Here is a 16,791-nt window from a genome sequence, read left to right on the forward strand (position 1 = left end):
TGCACCCCGAGGGACTCGGGGCTGCTTCAGACCCTCCCCAGTGCTGGGGGCTGGGCTGAGCTGCTTCCCCTGGTGCCGCCAGCTCTGCAACCACACCAGTGTCCCCGCCGTGCCGCCATGGCACTGGCTGCTGTGGCAGTGAGGGACACATGGGAGCTGTGCCACTACTGCTATCTTCTCACAAGGCCTGTGGGGACCTGGACGAGTGACTCGGGCTGGCTCTGTTGGGGTGTAGCAGCCAGCCAGCCCCACAGCTGTGGGACCTTCCCCTGGGCAGCCTCCCCTGCAGCCGTTATTTCCCGAGGTGTGCAGGGGCCGTGCTGGGCTCCCGGAGCCGCCGCGGTTCCTGCCCTACCTGCGCCGCCACGGGGGCACAATTGGCTCTTTCATTCCCAGCCATCCCGGGAGGCTGTGTGGAAAATGAATGGAAAAGGCAACTGGCTGTTCTAGCTTGTCTGTTAACATCCCCCAGAAAAAACGTGTCAGATTTTTCCTTGACACTGCGGGCTGGGAGGGAGGAAGGACTCTTAAAGCTGCAGAGCCTGCCCTGCCCTGCCTGGGAAGGTGCTGCCCCTCTGCTCCTGTCTGCCCTCCTTGTCTGGGCAGGCATCTGCTCCCTCCTCTTCTCTGCAGGCTCATGTTGAGCCTTCAGGCTTTGCTGCAGGTCTGAGAGGGCCAGAGGCTGCTGGGAGAGGTCCCATGGGGACCTGGGAGATCTTTTCCTCAGGGGCTGCTGTCGTCCTGGGAATAGGGGAGTGTGTTCCCTCTGCCTGCCAGCCTGAGGAAGGGGCTGGGTCAGGCAGAAGGCATCTGGGATTTCAAGCCATCCTGAGTCAGCACTTGATGTGAAGGGCAGTGAAATGCATGTGCCCCTGCTACTGGAGGGGCCTGGCCCTCCTCTCCCATCCTGAGAGGTGCTCAGCCAAGAGTGAGCCCCTGCCGAGCAGCAGCCCCTCTTAGTTGGGTTTGTTATGGTTTTGGTGAGGCGTTATGAAAGGTGCTGATTTGTGAGTGTAGTTGTGGCCCTGGGTTGGGTTCCTGTGGCTCTCCTCGGTGGGCAGGACAGTGTCCTCACTGCTGGTGACACCTGTGGCAGTGTGTGCCAGGATGCTGCTGTCAGCCCTCTTGCCAGGTGTGCCTCACTGCAGGGGGAAAAGTCCCAGCTCTGAGGGCTGGAGCATGGAAGACGAGCTCAGCGATGAGGCCTGAGCTGCTGTGAGAGGCTCTGCAGTGGCAGCCTGGCTGTGGCAGGACAGCCAGGGCTCCGGCCGTGCTTCCTGCGGGGCCCCTCCGCCGGCCGGCAGCCCCTCTGGCCTTGCTGGGATTGGTGGGGAGGTGGGTCAGGGCCGGCTCAGGCACCAGCACGGGCTGGAGCCTTCCAGGAGCCGAGCTGCTCCCAGGGCTCCCATAAAACAGCTCGTTTGCCGTGGCACGCCCCCAGCCCCTGAACAGAGGCTCCTCTTTGTTCCCGGGCTCCAGGAGCTGCTGGCCCCGGCCAGCCCCACATCCCAGGCGGTGTGGGAGCCCCTACTGGGCCTGCTGGTTGTGCTGGTCCCGCTGTGTGCTGAGTGGCACCACGTGCCAGGGCTTTAGGGATCCCTGCTGCGGTGCTCCAGGCAGAGTGGCTGGAACTGTAGCCTCCTGGGATCCTCCAGGACACCAGCAGCAATTCCCAGCCTCTGGAAAGCTGCAGCTCCACCCATAGTGGCTGTGATGCCAAAGGAGCTGTGCTGTGCTGTGCTGCATGTCCCAGCAGCTCCGTGAGCTGGCTCTGCCATGGCCAGGATGTAATCCCACAAAACTGGTCATCCAGCCAGAAGGTCACTAGGGGGGTTGGAGAGTGCCCATCCCATGCCACCTTTCAGGGGAAAGATACAGAAACCTGAGGCCCTCCTGGTTATCCCTGGCAGATAAATGGAGTGGGACACAGTTGTCTTTAAGTTGCTGGTGATTGAAGTTGGATCAGCAGCAAAGGCAGAGCTTCTCCCAAAGGGGAGGCTTTCATGGGACACTAAAGATTATCCCTTCCCCTAAACTCTGCGTTCCTTCTTGGTTTGGAAATGTCCGTAGAAGGTTTAACTTGCCCCTTGCTTGTTCCTGGAGGGACTGTAGCCATGGCATGGAGTCATTCCTTGTGGGAATGCACAAAGGCTGAGCCAGTTTTCCCTGCTCAGCACCAGGGAGCTTTGATTCATCCCAGACAAAACCTGGACGATCACATGGAGCTGTTGAAATGGGACCTGACTGGCCTTTGCATCCAGTGGGACTGGGCAAAGAGCTTGGCACTAGGTTTGGGAAGCTCAGACACTGGGAAGCTCATTTTGGCTGTCTGTCTGAAAAGCTTCTGGGATGCAGCTGTGGAGATGGAGCCACCTCACACAGGGTCTTCCAGAGGAGCTGCCCATCCCGTGTGGCAGCTCCCTGGGGTCAGACACGTGTGGTTCCTGGGGGTCCCAGGGCTGGGGCTCAGCCCGGGGCCGTTATCACGCCGGCTGGGAGCAGCCTCGTTTCGTGGAACCGTAAATCCGCTTAATGGGCTGGGTGGGAATTCCAGCTCACCTCTGCTAAATGGGAGCTCTGATGCTGCGTGCAGGGCACTGGAAGTAGCTGAACTGAGACCTTATTCAGGACCAAATCACCCCCCGACCCCCTCCCAAAATAATAATAATCCCTCTGACATTCTGGCAGCCGGCGGGACAGAGGCAGCCTTTGTGCCGGGCCCTCCGGGGGACCTGCCGTCGGAGCAGCAGCAATGTCCCTTTGTGCGTCCCGCACGCTGCACGGGGACAGGGAGGGGAAGGTTCTGCCAGTGTTTATTTTCTTTAAAAAAGCTGGAGGGGGTGGAGGGGGGGAGAAGGAAGCCGGCTGGGAGGTTCATGTTCACATCCTCCACTTGGAGACACCTCGTCTTTGCGCCTCAGCCGGGCGCCCGCACAATGAGCGCTTGTGCGGCCCCGGAGCGCGGCGCGCGCGGAGGGGGATGGAGGGACCCTGGAGAAAATGTGGATTCCTACGGCTTGGAGGAGCCAGGGGGGAAACAGGGTCTGGATTTGTTCTGGTTTTTGGCCGTTCTCAGTAGCATCTTCTGTCTCGGGCTCTTAAAACTGTCTGTGAGGTCGGTTTCCCAAGGAAGCAAGCGGAGTGCAGCTCCGTGAGGCAGAGGGGAAGACAGGCTCAGCAGGATCCCTTGTTGCATGATGGTGATCAGTGACAGAGCTGTGCCCCTGTGAGCATGTGCCCCTGTTGTGCAGGAGACACCTGCCTTCTTGGCACTAAAAACTGGAGACTTCCCTCAGATCCACAGGTGCCACCTGTCCCACAGCCCTGTGTTCACTGCAGACCCTGTGTCACTGCAGACCCTGGGTCACTGCATTCTGGGGGGCCTTGGTCAAGTCCCAGTGTGGGACAGCTCGCAGCTAGAGGTGGGACAAGGGCTCTGTGGGGGTGTGCTCCCATCCTGCTCCTGCTGGCTGAGCCGCACCCCATCCCCGCGTCACACTGGGACAAAGCAGGTTGCTAAAAAATGGTGCCATTGTGTCATGAGCAATCCGTGTATAATAAAAATATTATTTGAGCAAATGAGTCAGGAAGCGTCTGGGCTAGTGTCCCAGGCTGGTGCAGCCAATTTTTTCTGGCCTTCTGTGACGGGTGTTTCAGTCTGGCTGGCACTGGCAGGCATTGCTGTGATGGGGTGGGTGCTGAGGGCTGTGCTGTGCCCCCATTGCCCCCAGGGACCAGCAGAGCCAAGCTGATGAAGCCAGACTGGCTCACACAGGAGGGAGTGGAGCTGGCAGCTGTCTCCAGGAGCCTCCCAGCCCATGGCACCCTCTCCAGAACCTTCTGTGAATGCCGTCCAGTGCTGCAGCAGAGTGTTCCTGTTTGGGGACAGCCCTCTGTGCTGGTTTTGTTCAGTGGAGTTGATGCACAGGGATGTGGATGGAGGGATGCTCACCATCCTGCAGGACCCCTCTTGCCCCTTGTATCATCTTAAAGGAGCCCCTCAGTTTGGGAAGGACTTTGAGACGCTCGAGTGCGTCCAGAGGAGGCAATGAGGCTGGTGAGGGGCTGGGAACACAAATCCTGTGAGGAACCACTGAGGGGGCTGGGAGGGGTTCAGCCTGGAGAAAAGGAGACTCAGAGGTGACCTCATCACTCTCTACAGCTCCTGAAAGGTGCCTGTGCTCAGGTGGATTGGTCTCTTTCTCCATGCAGCACTGACAGAACCAGAGGACACAGTCCTAAGCTGTGCCAAGGGAAATTTAGGTTGGATATTAGGAAAGAGTTTTTTATGGAAAGAGTGATAAAGTTCTGGAATGGCCTGCCCAGGGAGGTGGTGGAGTTACCATCCCTGGGTGTGTTTAAAAAAGATTGGATGTGGCACTTGGTGCCATGGTTTAGTTGAGGTGTTAGGGCATGGGCTGGACTTCATGATCTTGAAGGTCTCTTCCAACCTGGTGGTTCTGTGAAATCCCTTGGCTTTCCTGCTGGGATCTGCCCTACAGCCCCAGCTTCTGGCTCTGATGATGGGGGTCTGGGTGTCACAGCCAGGGCCCTGGGGCAGCTGCAGCCCCACTAAAGGGGTGAAGGGATCCTGAGGGCTGGTGCAGGAGCGGGTGGTGGCACTGGCTGGGGTCCTCTGGCAGTGCTGGTAGGTGTGTGTAGGTGTGTGTAGGTGTGGGGCCAGCACTGGTGGCCCTGAGGGCGTGGGCACGTTGTCCTTTGGGGATGGGGAGGCCCGGGAGGCTGGCCCGGGGCTGGGCCGGTGTCCCGATGGTGACTGGGGGTCTCTCTCTGCATGTCCCGTCTGTGGCAGTGGAGAACAGGCAGCTGACCCTGGACCTGCAGACGGAGAACAAAGGCAGCGTTGTGTCGGGCGGAGAGCTGACGGTGTTCCTGGACGGGCCGGCTGTTGCTCTGGGCAGCGTTCCCGTTGTTCCCGACGGCAGTGCCGGCTCCGAGGGTGAGTGTGAGGGTGAGTGTGAGGGTGAGTGTGAGGGTGAGTGCCCGGCCCGCACGGGGAGCGGGGCGAGCTCCGGTGTCCCGGGCCAGCACCCACCCCCGCCCCCGTGCGGCCCCTGCCCAGCCCCGTGGGCTCCAGCTGGTGCAGGAGGCTCCCAGCAGCCTCCCCTGCAGCCTGGGAGGAGCAGCCCTTCTGCAGCCCTCCTCCAGCCTTCCACACAGATCAGCCCCTTCCCTCGCTGGATCAGCCCCTTCCCTGCTGGCTGTGAGGGCTGGGGAAGTGGTGTCAGTGTCTGCTGATCCACTCACGAGAGCTCCCCGTGTCAGGGCATCTGTGGGTCATGGGCTGGTGGCTGATCTCTCAGGGTTGCCAGGAGAGCAAAGCTTGTACAGAACAGGGATTGGTGCACTGCTTTCCCTCGGCTCCTTCTCTTTGTTGGTGGAAGACAAAACCTGTGCAATCTGGGAGCTGTGGATGCAGTGCTGTCCTGGCACTGCCAGCTCTGCAGAGTCCTGTGTCCTGCCTGGGGTGCTGGGCTGTGTGGTGGGAGGCAGGGGGTCCTTGGGTGCTGGGGGTCTGCCCTGCAGGGGATGAGGCTGTTGTGCTTTTGGGGCTCCTTTCTGGAAGGTGGGAGGGAGGGAGGGAGGGAGGGAGGGTAGGTGGTTCAGTCCTTTTCTTCAGCCCTTGTTCTTCCCCCGTGCAGGGTCCCAGGCACCTGGGCGGGACCCCAGCAGCACAGCTGTGGCCACGGAGGGCCGGCACCAACCTCCCAGCACCAACTGCTTTGGCAGCAGACCAAGGTGAGGGTCCCACGCCAGGTGTCCATTGCTGGGGGTTGCTGTGGCTGTGTCTGGATTGTCCTTGTGCTCTGCACCCCACTCCAGATCTCGCAGTGAGCCCCTGTCACACAGCACGCGGGAGGTCTGTGCTGGGGACAGCAGAGCTGGGAGTGCAGAGGAGTGACTGCACAGCTGGGCTGTGGCTGGCCTGAGCCTCTCCTAAAGTGGTGGTGTCTCAAGGAGTAGCAAGTCTGTGATGGCTCAGAGAGTTTCCACCAGTTGCTCCACTGGCAGCTGAAAAAATGATCTGAGAGTGGGGCAGGCTGCGATGAGGCAAACCAGCAAAGTGGGGTCCCTTAAAATGGAATCACAGGAGCCTCAGCACTTGAGCACAGCCCTAGCCAGGCTGGGAAGCACAATGGCTCTCCAGGCAATGGCCAGAGGGAGATGCTTACAAAGGTCCAGGGAGAGCAGGAGAAGCAGAGCTGCAGGGAAATAACAGCTGCTTCCAAAGGAAGTGAGATGCCTGGGCAGCAGGCCATCCTCAGCTGGCTCCCTGCCCTGCCCTGCCCTGCCTCCTTGCCGGGCTGGAGTGGCTGAGCGCTGCTCCTTTTGGAGCTGTGGTTACTGAGAGACGTGTCACACTGTCAACATGGAGTTGAATTTAACACCTATTTATATTTCCAGAGCATGGCAGTGGCCCAGCAGCCTGTGCAGATGTTCTGGGTAGGAGTGTGGCTGTGGAGAGGGCGCCTGCAGCCTGTCCTGGGAGCTTCTGCGTGGCCCAGGCTCAGGAGCACTCTCAGCTACAAGCTTCACTCCTCGAGCTCTTCTGCTCCTTCTTTATCTGCTGGGCACACACCAGAGCTGATGTTTTTGGCTCAAAAAGTGACCTTGTCTTTCCATGCTGTGTGTTCATCTCCCACCCGAGGAGGGAGAGGGATGGAAATTGGGAGCAGTTTGTGAGCGCAGATCGTGCCCTTTTGTGGTGGCTGCTCCTGTTGATTCCTGCTGTCCAGGTGTTAGAGCCTCCCCATGGGTGGGAAGTGCTCAGTGACCCAGCTGAGCTGGGCTTGGCAGGCACTTAGCAGCTTTCAGGAGGTGCTAGAAAACCTGCAAAGAAAATCCTGGTTTGGGAGGCTGAGCCTGGGCACTGCTTGTTGCCCATTCCCCATTGCCTGCCCATTGGCTGTGAGGAGTTTGCTTCAGCTGTCACCTTGAGTGTGGTGAAGTCTGTCCAGGGCTTGTGCAGGGCACCTTGAGACACCTGCCAGGTGTGCCTGCCATCAGCCATACCCCTGGCTGCCCTGCTGTGGAAAGCTCTGAGCTAGCTCTCAATCCATGCTGTACTACCTGAATTTGGGGTTGCTCTGGACATACCTGCTCAGTTTGATGTGGTGCTGCTCCGTGGGGCAGAGCACTGCTCTCTGTACCCACAGAGGAGGCAGCTGCACACTCCAGGGTGGAATGTGGGTCCCTTGCACTTGGGAATGTTGTTTGATGGTTGCTGTGTTTATACACAGAGCCGTGTTTATTTTCTTGGGCTTGGTGATGGATGCTGGCAAAGTCGCTCAGCGGCAGGATGGGAAGAAAAGGGGCATTCTTTGCTCCTCAGCTATTTCCACACTGTCCCTGCAAGGGAAATTGCTTGGTCAGGGCTTCTTTTTCTTCTCCTGAACAAATGTCATCTTGGGATTTGCTGCTAATCTTGGTGATTGGGTGTGAAATTCCACAGCCGTCTGTGCAGGGAGAGAGGGAGCTCTGGCTGAGAGCTGGGGCCATGGGTGCACAGCCCCTGTTTGTGGAGGCCCTGGCACAGGTTGCCCAGAGAAGCCATGGCTGCCCCATCTCTGGCAGTGTCCAAGGCTGGGTTGGATGGAGTTTGGAGTACCCTGGGATAGTGGAAGGTGTCCCTGCCCATGGCAGGAGCTGGAATGAGAATGAGCTTTCAGATCCCTTGGCACCCAACCTATTCCATGCTTCTCTCATCTGGGTGCTGGGGGATGTGGCTGCCCCCCCCCTTTGGCAGGAACAGGGGGAATTTCTCAGCTCTGTGTTTTGGGGGCTGTGCTCTCGCTGCCTGCATGGCTCTGAGGCTCTCCTGGTTGTATCCCAGAGCTTGTGCCCTGCTCCCCAGAGCCAGTGCTGGCTCCAGCCTCTGCTCTGCCCTCCTCCTCCTCGGCCACAGCTTGGGCTCTGATGTGCTGAGTGAGGCCAAGACATGCTGCCACCTCTGCTGCATCTCCTGAGGGACCCTCTGGCCATCCCAGCTGCAGGAACTGGCCATTCCTGGGCTTCTTGGCTGGGGTCCGTGTTGGCCACCGTGGCGAGGGGACTCCACCTTGGCAGAAGGGGAAGAGGAAGGGTTGATGGCACCTGGCTGATGCCACTTTACTCATTGGCATCATCTGCCTCAGCCCAGGAGGGGCAGTGGGGCAGCCGGCCAAGGTCCCAGAGTCAATGGGGACAGCAGAGTCTTGTCCCTGGTGTGGGAGAGGGGCTGCCATCCACACACCCCTCTCCATCCCACCCCACCTATTCCCATCCGTGCTCTGCCTGGTTTTTTCCTTGCTCCTATTTTAGCACACGCTCCCATCCCGCCGTGCTCTGTGGCCTTGCTGGGTTTGTTTCCAGTGTCTATTAAAAGACAATGCCCAGATGGGAGCACTCGTAGGAGGGCTGGGCTGGCTAATTCAGGCTGGTAACCCTGTGCCGCCAGCTGGCAGCCTGGAAACATCCTGTTTTGGTTTCTAAAAACTCCCTGGGCAGTTCTGAGCTCATCTGTGCTGAGGAGGGCAGGGACCAGACCCATCCCATGCTAGAAAGGTTGCTCCCAGTGGGACAGGCTGGTGGCACCTGCCTGCTCCCCTCTGGCCAGGGCTCTGGGGGCTGTGCTGCCTTTGGCCTCCCCATGGGGGGAACTGTGGGGAGAGGTCCCAGCCAGCTTTTGGGAGGGAGGTGGGTGGCACCAGTGTGCCCTGCTGAGCCCTGGCAGTGAGGGGCCCCCTTCACCTCCTGATGGGGGAAGAGCAGCCTCTTCTCTCCCCACAGATGCCCCATGTTGCTGGGTGCTGGTGGCCAAAGCGAACCCCAGCACGGAGCTGTGTCTGGGGGCCAGCTGGAGTTTCAGTGTCTGAGGAGCCCCTCCAGGAGCCCCTGGCTGGGGGTCTGTGACTCACCCAAGTGGTCACAGCAGCTCCTGCTCTGCCCGTGGCTCTCATCTAATCTATTTTCAACAAATCTCCTGCTTTCCCATGTCTCCTCCCAATCCCAGCCCTGCCATGAGCTGCTCCCCAAGGAGAGAGCTTTGGAGCGAGTGGGAGGGTTCCAGTTGCTGGAGCTGCTGAGAGTGGCATGACTGATCTGTGCCCTGTAGCTGCCAAGCTGCTGTCCCCTCCCAGCACCAGCCCTGAGACTTGGGGACAGTTTGTGGGTTTTGCCCTTTTAAGGTAGATGTTGGCTGGGAGAAACCAATGTCCTTTTCCCTGCAGTCTCTACCCTCCGTGGTTGCTGCCTGGGCTGTCAGCCCGGGTGGAGGTGCCTGGGCTCTGCCTCTGCTGCTCAGGCCCCCCACATTTGGGATGACAGCATCTCCCCTCCTGCCCTGTCCCCCTCCTCGCTCACAGGAATGAATTCTTAAGGTGAAACCCAGCTTTTTCAGGAATGCCTTTGTGCTGCCTTGGGGGCCCTGGATGGGCCAAGGCAGTGCGTTTGCTTGGGGGGGCTGCAGGTGCTCTGCCACTGAAGGCTGGGCTGCCCTGGCCATGGAGAATGGTGGCAGGTGAGCTCCAGGGTGGAGGTGACCCCCAGGAGATGGAGCAGCTGCACCTGAGCTGGACACAACTCGTGCTGTGATTTCAGCTCTCCCTTTTCCTGACTGCTGGTTCCCTCCTTTTCTGGAGGCCACGGCTGCCCTGGGAGCACCTTCCTCCCCTGCCTCTGCGCTAGGCTTGGAGCCAGGCACGAGGCACTGGAGAGGGTCCCCACCATGGTGCAGGACCCGGGGCTGGTGTGGGATCTCCTGGGATCTGCAGGGGTGGATGGAGCAAGCTGGGATCCACTGTGGTGAGCAGGTATCTGGCTGTGAGCATCCAGGGCCGTTCCTTGGCATGTGGAGTGCCCACCTGTGAACAAAGCAAGGTGGTGTCACCCAGGTGACTCCTCCATGGCTCTCTGCCACCAGCAGGTGTGTGCCAGGACTGTGGGCGGGTCTGAGCAGGCAGCATGAAGCTCCAGGCACTGCCCTGAGCAGAGGCACAGAACCATATCCTGGCCTTTCCCGGGGGACAGCAGTGGCTGTGCTGGGTGGAAGCAGCAGAAGCCCAGGTGAAAAGGCAGCAGTGATATTTTCCATGTGATGTCTCTCACCTCCTGTGCTCCCTCCCTTGCAGGACGCACCGACATGCGGCCGGAGCAGCCCGGGGGAACGCGGGGAGTGGAGAGCAAAGTCCCAGTGCCAGGAACCGGCACCGGCAGCAGGCCAAGAGCTCACAGCACACCAGCACAGCCACCAGCATGGCCAACGGCGTGGCCACCAGCATGGCCACCAGCACGGCCAACGGTGTGGCCACCAGCACGGCCAACGGTGTGGCCAATGGCACGGCCACCAGCACGGCCAACGGCACAGGTGACCAGTGCTCATGGGAGGTGGGGGCAGAGCTCAGGGATATTCACTGGGGAGAAAATGAGTCTCTGCTGAGATTCATGATGCATCTTGTAGTGCCTGGGAATTTTGTCCCTGTGCATTGGTGGGTCTCATTCTGTCTCTTCTACAGAGCATCTGTAGCTCTTCAGTCTCCTTTCCATGAGGATTTATACTGCTTTTTCCTACAATGGTTCTAATTGTTTGGGCTTCCCTTACAGTTTTTTATGTTTCTCAGCTCTAGCTCCTGCAAATATGTCTGCATCCCTCACTGCTTTGTTCCTTGCTCGTGGGTTTTTATAAAGCTTTTGCTTTACCACTCCAGCCAGGATATCTTCTACCAAAGGATCTCCTCAGCTTGGCTGCCAGGTCTCAGGGTTTTGGTATCCAATAAATATTCCTCTAACAAATTCTCTTTCATTTTTTTGCTCTGTATTTTCCTCCTCAGCAGTTTTCTTTGTAGTTTTCCTTTGCTCTTTGTCTTCCCTTTTCCAAAGGTTCAGTGGAATCCAGCAACGTTTAGCTCTTTGCAGTGCTGCTGACTTGTGGAGCCTGGGTTTCACTCTGCCTCAGGGGAGATGCTGTACCCACTGTTTTGGAGCTCCTGCTCCTTCCCTGAGTTCCCATCTGGGATGCAGCATGTTTCCGTGACAGAAGAGACCCTGGGCAGAAATGCAAAGCACCATCTCAGGATGGAGGCCATGGCAGTGGTTGCCAGAGGGGTCTGGGTGAAGCAGGTGCTGCCTTTGCTGCAGGCTGGCAGCACTGAGAGTGCCATGCTTGGCTTGTCACCCACCACGTGCTCTGTTTGCTGGTGCCCTCCCCGTGCTGACCTCCTGCCCTGGTGCCCTCCCCGTGCTGACCTCCTGCCCTCTGCTCCGCAGTGAACGGGGACGCCGTGGCTGCCGTGGACATGGACGAGGACAGGCCGGCAGCAGGGGCCAGCGTTCCCACCCCGGCGGCGCCCGGCACGGCCGAGGGCTCCTCTGCTCCTGCCCCTCCTGCCCTGAGCGGCTCCAGGGAGGCAGAGGAGGCGGCCTCGGGCCCCAGTGCCCCCCCGGCCCGGGCAGCCGTGCTCGCCCTGGATGCTCTGCCCCCCGGGTAAGCTCTGCCTGTGGGGAGAGGGGGGACAGGAACCAGCTGGGGCACTGCTGTGTGCTGGGATCAGGGGCTGTTCGAGGGAGGGAAAGAGCTGCCCCAGGAGCTGCTGGAGATGCTGGTGCTCAGCTGAACAAGGAGGGCCTGGGGCAGGTGCTGGGGATCCTGTGCCCCTTGCCTGGCACAGCCAGTGCTCCCTACCTGCTGCCCAGGACTCTGGGCTGGCGCCTGGCCTGTGCCCACTGGGTGTTTGGGGCTCTGAACAGTTTGGGGTGGCATCTGTGCCCGTGGAGCAACAGAGCCCTCTGCTCTCACAGGGCTGCTCAAGGAATCAGTCAGAGGGAAACGCACAGGAGACTGAGCGTGGATTTTCAGGGAGCTCCCACTGAGCAGGAGGGCACAGACATGCTCTGGGGACACCACAGAGGCATTGGTCACTGCTGGGACAGGGGGGGAGGTCTCCTGAGTATTGATGCTCATTCTCCTTGGTGCAGATGCTGCTCATCCTCCTCCAGGGGACGTTGAAGGGGCTGGAGGGGAGTGGGAGCTGCTGGCTCAGGGTGGGGGCAGCAGTCAGGTCTGGGCTCAGCCCCCAGTGTGCTGCAGCTGCACCGTTCCCCTTGTGTCAGAGCCCTTGCATTCTGGGCGGGGGGTGAAATGGGCTGTGTTTGGGATGAAGGGAGCTGTTTATTTTGCTTTGGCTGAGGCGATGCCTGGAAGGTCAGGGCCCCGCTCGCGTGTCAGTCACAGGTAATTAGGGTTAACGGCTCACTGTGCCTTTATACAGGAGTGTGAGGGTTTCTGTTCTCCTGGCCTAGGCGCTTCCTGTTTCCAGGCAGCTGGAAAAGTCCAGTGCTCTCAAAAAGGCCTTTATTCCAGCCAGAGCTTATGCCCCTTTCTGCTCCTACCAGGTAGACTGAAGGTCTCCTTTTCCCCACCTGGGGTTGGAAACAGGCTGTTGTTTCTTTGCTGGGGTGGGGAAGGCTGCAGATAGCTCTGGGTTCCGGAGGCTGTGGGTACTGCTTTCTGAGACACACCAGGCTGGGTTTACCTGGCCCAGCCACATGGAAAGGTGGCCCTGTCCTCCTTGCCCATCTCCCTGTGGAGCTCACACCAGAGAATCGGTGTGTCAGAGCAGGGAGCAGGATAAAGCTCTTGTGCTTTGGGAGCTGGATGGAGAGGAACATTGAAGGGGTGGTGAGGATTCTCTGGGCTGAGCTCCTGGAATCTGGGGTCTCTGGAGACACCTTTGACTAGCACCTTCTGTGCTGGCCGTGGGATCTGTAGGGGGAAAGAGGGCAGCACGAGCTGTGCTTGTGCTGTGCTGGCCTGGGCAGGGGAGACCAGAGATCAAGGGCTTCCCAGGTGAAGGAGAGTGTGGAGTTGAATGCATTGAGGTCTCCATGGTGTGAGCCCTTCCAGGGAGCTGCCAGAGCAGGTCCTGGGCTAATGGGGATTTGCTGAACTGGGATTGCACAACACTGTGTCCCTGGGGTGGTGTAAATGAGCTCCTGCAGTTCTCCTGAGCCCTGATCCAGGGAGGCTGGTTTTTGGCGGGCTCCCCTCACCACAGAATTATTCTGACTGGTGGTTTGGGGCCCAGCTTGGGAGATGGGGCTGCAGGAGAGCCCCTTGCTGGGCTGGCTGTGAGAGCACTGCAGGGCCCATGGGGGTGGCTCCTGCTCTGCCCCTCCAGGAGCAAAGTCCCCTGCAGAGCTGCCAGGCATGTCCCTCCCGACATGCCTGAGTGTCTCCTTCCTTCCCTGGGAGCGTGGGGAGCTCTCACTGCAGCCTCTGGAGGGTGGCCCCAGCCTCCCTGCTCGTTCTGGGCTCTGACAGATGCTTGGGTTCATGTGGGGATCCCGAGCGATTTGCTGTGCTCAGATCTCTGTGTCTCAACATCTGCACCAGGTGTGGCGGCTCAAGGGCATCCCTCACACAACTGGGAGTCTGTCCTGGGGGCTGGAGAGGGCTGGAAGGAGTTCTGAGTAATTCCAGCCCGACAGTGCCCAAAGGCTCCTTCACACGCCCTGGGCAGTGTTCCCCTGCCTGCGGAGCGGGCGTGTGTGTGCTGCCCGAGGCCTCGGGGGTCCCAGCCTGGGCTCCCAGCTCTGCTGCTGGCCTTCCAGGGTGGGTTGGCACTGAGGGGAGGGGAGGGGGCCGCTGGCTGTGCATCCTGTCAGGGATGATCCTGTGTGGGACAGGCGGGGGGTGTGAGGCACAAAGAGGTGCTTTATGCTGCCTGGCAGAGCCCAGGGCTGTGGTTTCTTACGTAAGGAGGGCGTTTTGTTTGGACTGCAGGGCTGCCTCAGCTCTGCCACTTCCCACTGCCTGTGCCTCCTTGCATCCATGGCCATTGAGAGCCTGTGGGCAGCTGGAGGAGAGCTGGCAGGGACTGGCATGTTGGGTGCTTGGTGGTGCTTGTGGGGAGAGCTCCCACCCCACCATCCAGTGCTCCCAAAGCCATGGATCTCCCATGCTGGGGGCCGTGTGGAGCTGGGCAAGCTGGTCTGAGCAAGGATGGTCCCCAGTGTCCCCATCTCTGTGTGGCGGCAATAACCACGGTTCATCACCCCTGGCTCACAGGGTGAGGCAGCCCTCGCAGATTCACTCCTCACATCACCCAGGAGCTGCTGGTGAGCAGTTTGTGAGCTCATCAGTGTTTTTATAGGGGGTGAGGTGGGGACAGGGGACATCAGGCAGTAGCTGCCACCACCAGCAGCTCTCCCCAGTCCCACGTGGCTCTTTGCAGTCATGAGTGCACCCAGAGGGATCCAGAAACCTGGAGGAATTCTCATCATGGGAATCCTGGTCTCTACAGCTGCAGGAATGGTACCTTCCAAGTCCTCAGAGCTGTATGGATCAGAGCATCTGCTGTTACTGAGACTGGAGGGGCTGTCCAGGGCAGTTCCACTGCCTTAAAAGTCCTGGGCACCTTCTGCCATTCATCTCATGGAGTAGACCTGCTCATGTCTTAGGACACCCCAGCTGTGCTGATTTTCTCTTTAGAGATTTCACTCTTGTTTTACCTGTCCTGGTGCTTTTATGCTTATGAAGCACCAAGTTCCTGGTTTGTGACCAGGAAACAGGGTGGTGTCAGGCTTGGCAGCCCCTCACCCTTATGGTGCAGGGGCACAGCAGGTGCTGCCTTGGACTCTCCCTCAGGGACACCCACTGGTGTCTGTGACCTGTTCCAGGCAGGAGAAAGGTCCCCTGCTGCTGACTGGAAGCAACATGTGCAAGTTGGCTCCACAGAGGCTGCAGTGCAGCTGAGCTGTGTCACTGCAGGTGTGTGGCTGTGGTGATGGCATTGCTGTCCCTGGAGCCGTGGTGATGGCATTGCTGTCCCTGGAGCTGTGGTGATGGCATTGCTGTCCCTGGCTGTGGTGATGGCATTGCTGTCCCTGGAGCCGTGGTGATGGCATTGCTGTCCCTGGCTGTGGTGATGGCATTGCTGTCCCTGGAGCTGTGGTGATGGCATTGCTGTCCCTGGAGCTGTGGGGCTGAGCTGGGATGAGCCCAGGCTGTGGGGCACCAGCACTCGGAGCAGCTCCATCCCCAGGGCTGCCTGCTGCCTGCCAGCCTGGGCTGGCTCCCCTGCTGCCACACAGAAGCTGGTGTATTAATTTCCTAGAGCTTTTTGTGGTGATTAATTGAGACAGATGATTGAATGGGGAGAGAGGCCTGTGGGAGCACAAGTGTGGCAGGAGAACACTTTATCTGTCAGCAGCTGCTGGCTCGCCTCCTCTGCTGCAGGATAAAAGCTGACAAGAAAGCACAGGCTCCACAGAGCATTCACCTTTGCCAGGGTAAATTCATGAATGAATTCACACAAAGAATGGCTGCAGCGTGGCCCTGTGAAGCCAGGCTTGCTGTCACCTGGGCTGTCCTCAGGGCCACCCCAGCCTGTGGCCACACACATGTTTAAGCTGTAGCTGTCAGCAGCAAGCCCAGGGCTGCAGGGAGGGATCCCAGCCCCAGCCCTAATTCAAACACTCCCCTCTGAAGATGTATTAAGAGAAACCAAACAAAAACATCAGAAACACAGGGCATAAAACTGACCCTCTGTGAAATCCTATGCTGACCTTTCTGGGGGAAATTAGGAATTTATGCTCCAGTTATGCCTGTTGAGGAAGCAGAGTGCTGCAGCCCCTCTCACAGAGTCTCCATCCAGGAGTAGGTGCCATGCAGAGCTGTCAGATAAAGGCTGGAGTGCCAAGGATGTGAGGGGCTGGGCTCCCTGACCCAGCAGGGGCAGCTCTCTGAATGTTCTTGGTGCCAGCAGTACCACCTGCCTCATGAGTTTGTTTTCCTTGCAGGTGGGAACAGCGGGAGCTGCCGAATGGAAGAGTCTACTATGTAGACCACAACAACAAGACCACGACGTGGGAGAGACCCCTTCCTCCAGGGTAAGGGGCTGGGGGCTCCAGGCCTTGGCTCAGTCACTGTCTTGGAGAGGTGTTCATGGCATCCTGGTGGGAGCTCCGCTGCGTCCCAGCATCCTGTCAGGCTTCATGTGCCCTTGCAGGAACTACTCAAGGAGTTACTCATCCTGTGTATTTCCTTTTGGTGGGTCCTGGTCATAAGAGCCCCTTTAGGTGTGAGCGCAGTGGTTGTGCTGGAGCTGGGCACGGAGCCCTCGTGTCAGAGGGTGTCAGGACCCGCACGGCGTGAGCCCCACAGTGACAATTCCTTGGGTGCTTCCAGGTGGGAGAAGCGCGTGGATCCTCGGGGCAGGTACTACTACGTGGACCACAACACCCGCACCACCACGTGGCAGCGCCCCACGGCCGAGTACGTCCGGAACTACGAGCAGTGGCAGTCGCAGCGCAACCAGCTGCAAGGGGCCATGCAGCACTTCAGCCAGAGGTTCCTGTACCAGGTGAGAGCCAGGGTCTCACCGGGGCTGCCTGGGAGCCACGGGGCGGGGAAGGCACTTGCTGGGCTCTGTGGGGTCTCTGTGAGCTCAGAGCAGTGCCTGGATGGGAGCCTTGGGGGAGTGACGTGCTGCTTTTTATAAACCAGTTTGCATGGCCCTGAAGGGTGGTGGGAGGTGTCCTCAGCAGCCTGTCCCCCAAGCTTTCTCCAGTGCCAATGTGGCCAGCTGCACATTCTGCTGTGGCTCCCATCAGACAAGCCTTGCTGCTGACCTGTGGGGCTGCAGAACCTGCTGTTGGAGCTGAGGGAGCTGTGGGAGCCTGGTGTGTAGCAGGACAGGAGGCTCTGGGGCCTGAGCTCATCCCTCCCCAGGTCTCTGTTGGGCTGAGGACAGCATGGCTGGATCCTGGAGCTGGAGGCCTGGGGTACAAGTG

At 59.3% G+C, this 16,791-nt stretch overlaps 1 protein-coding gene across 2 annotated transcripts in view; it reads left to right on the forward strand.

Moving 5' to 3' along the window:
- WWP2 (WW domain containing E3 ubiquitin protein ligase 2) overlaps window positions 1-16,791 on the forward strand; it is a 30,897-nt gene that overhangs the window by 3,602 nt on the left and 10,504 nt on the right. For both annotated transcript variants that reach the window (XM_071440925.1, XM_071440926.1), the window contains exons 5-10: window positions 4,814-4,960; window positions 5,664-5,760; window positions 10,131-10,366; window positions 11,266-11,482; window positions 15,799-15,888; window positions 16,187-16,361. In XM_071440925.1, the coding sequence (XP_071297026.1) occupies window positions 4,814-4,960; window positions 5,664-5,760; window positions 10,131-10,366; window positions 11,266-11,482; window positions 15,799-15,888; window positions 16,187-16,361 (962 nt within the window). The remainder of the gene's footprint in view (window positions 1-4,813; window positions 4,961-5,663; window positions 5,761-10,130; window positions 10,367-11,265; window positions 11,483-15,798; window positions 15,889-16,186; window positions 16,362-16,791) is intronic.

This window comes from Agelaius tricolor, unplaced genomic scaffold, assembly GCF_023055355.1.
Source record: "Agelaius tricolor isolate 1412-34295 unplaced genomic scaffold, bAgeTri1.0.p SCAF_15, whole genome shotgun sequence".
Taxonomy (NCBI): domain Eukaryota; kingdom Metazoa; phylum Chordata; class Aves; order Passeriformes; family Icteridae; genus Agelaius; species Agelaius tricolor.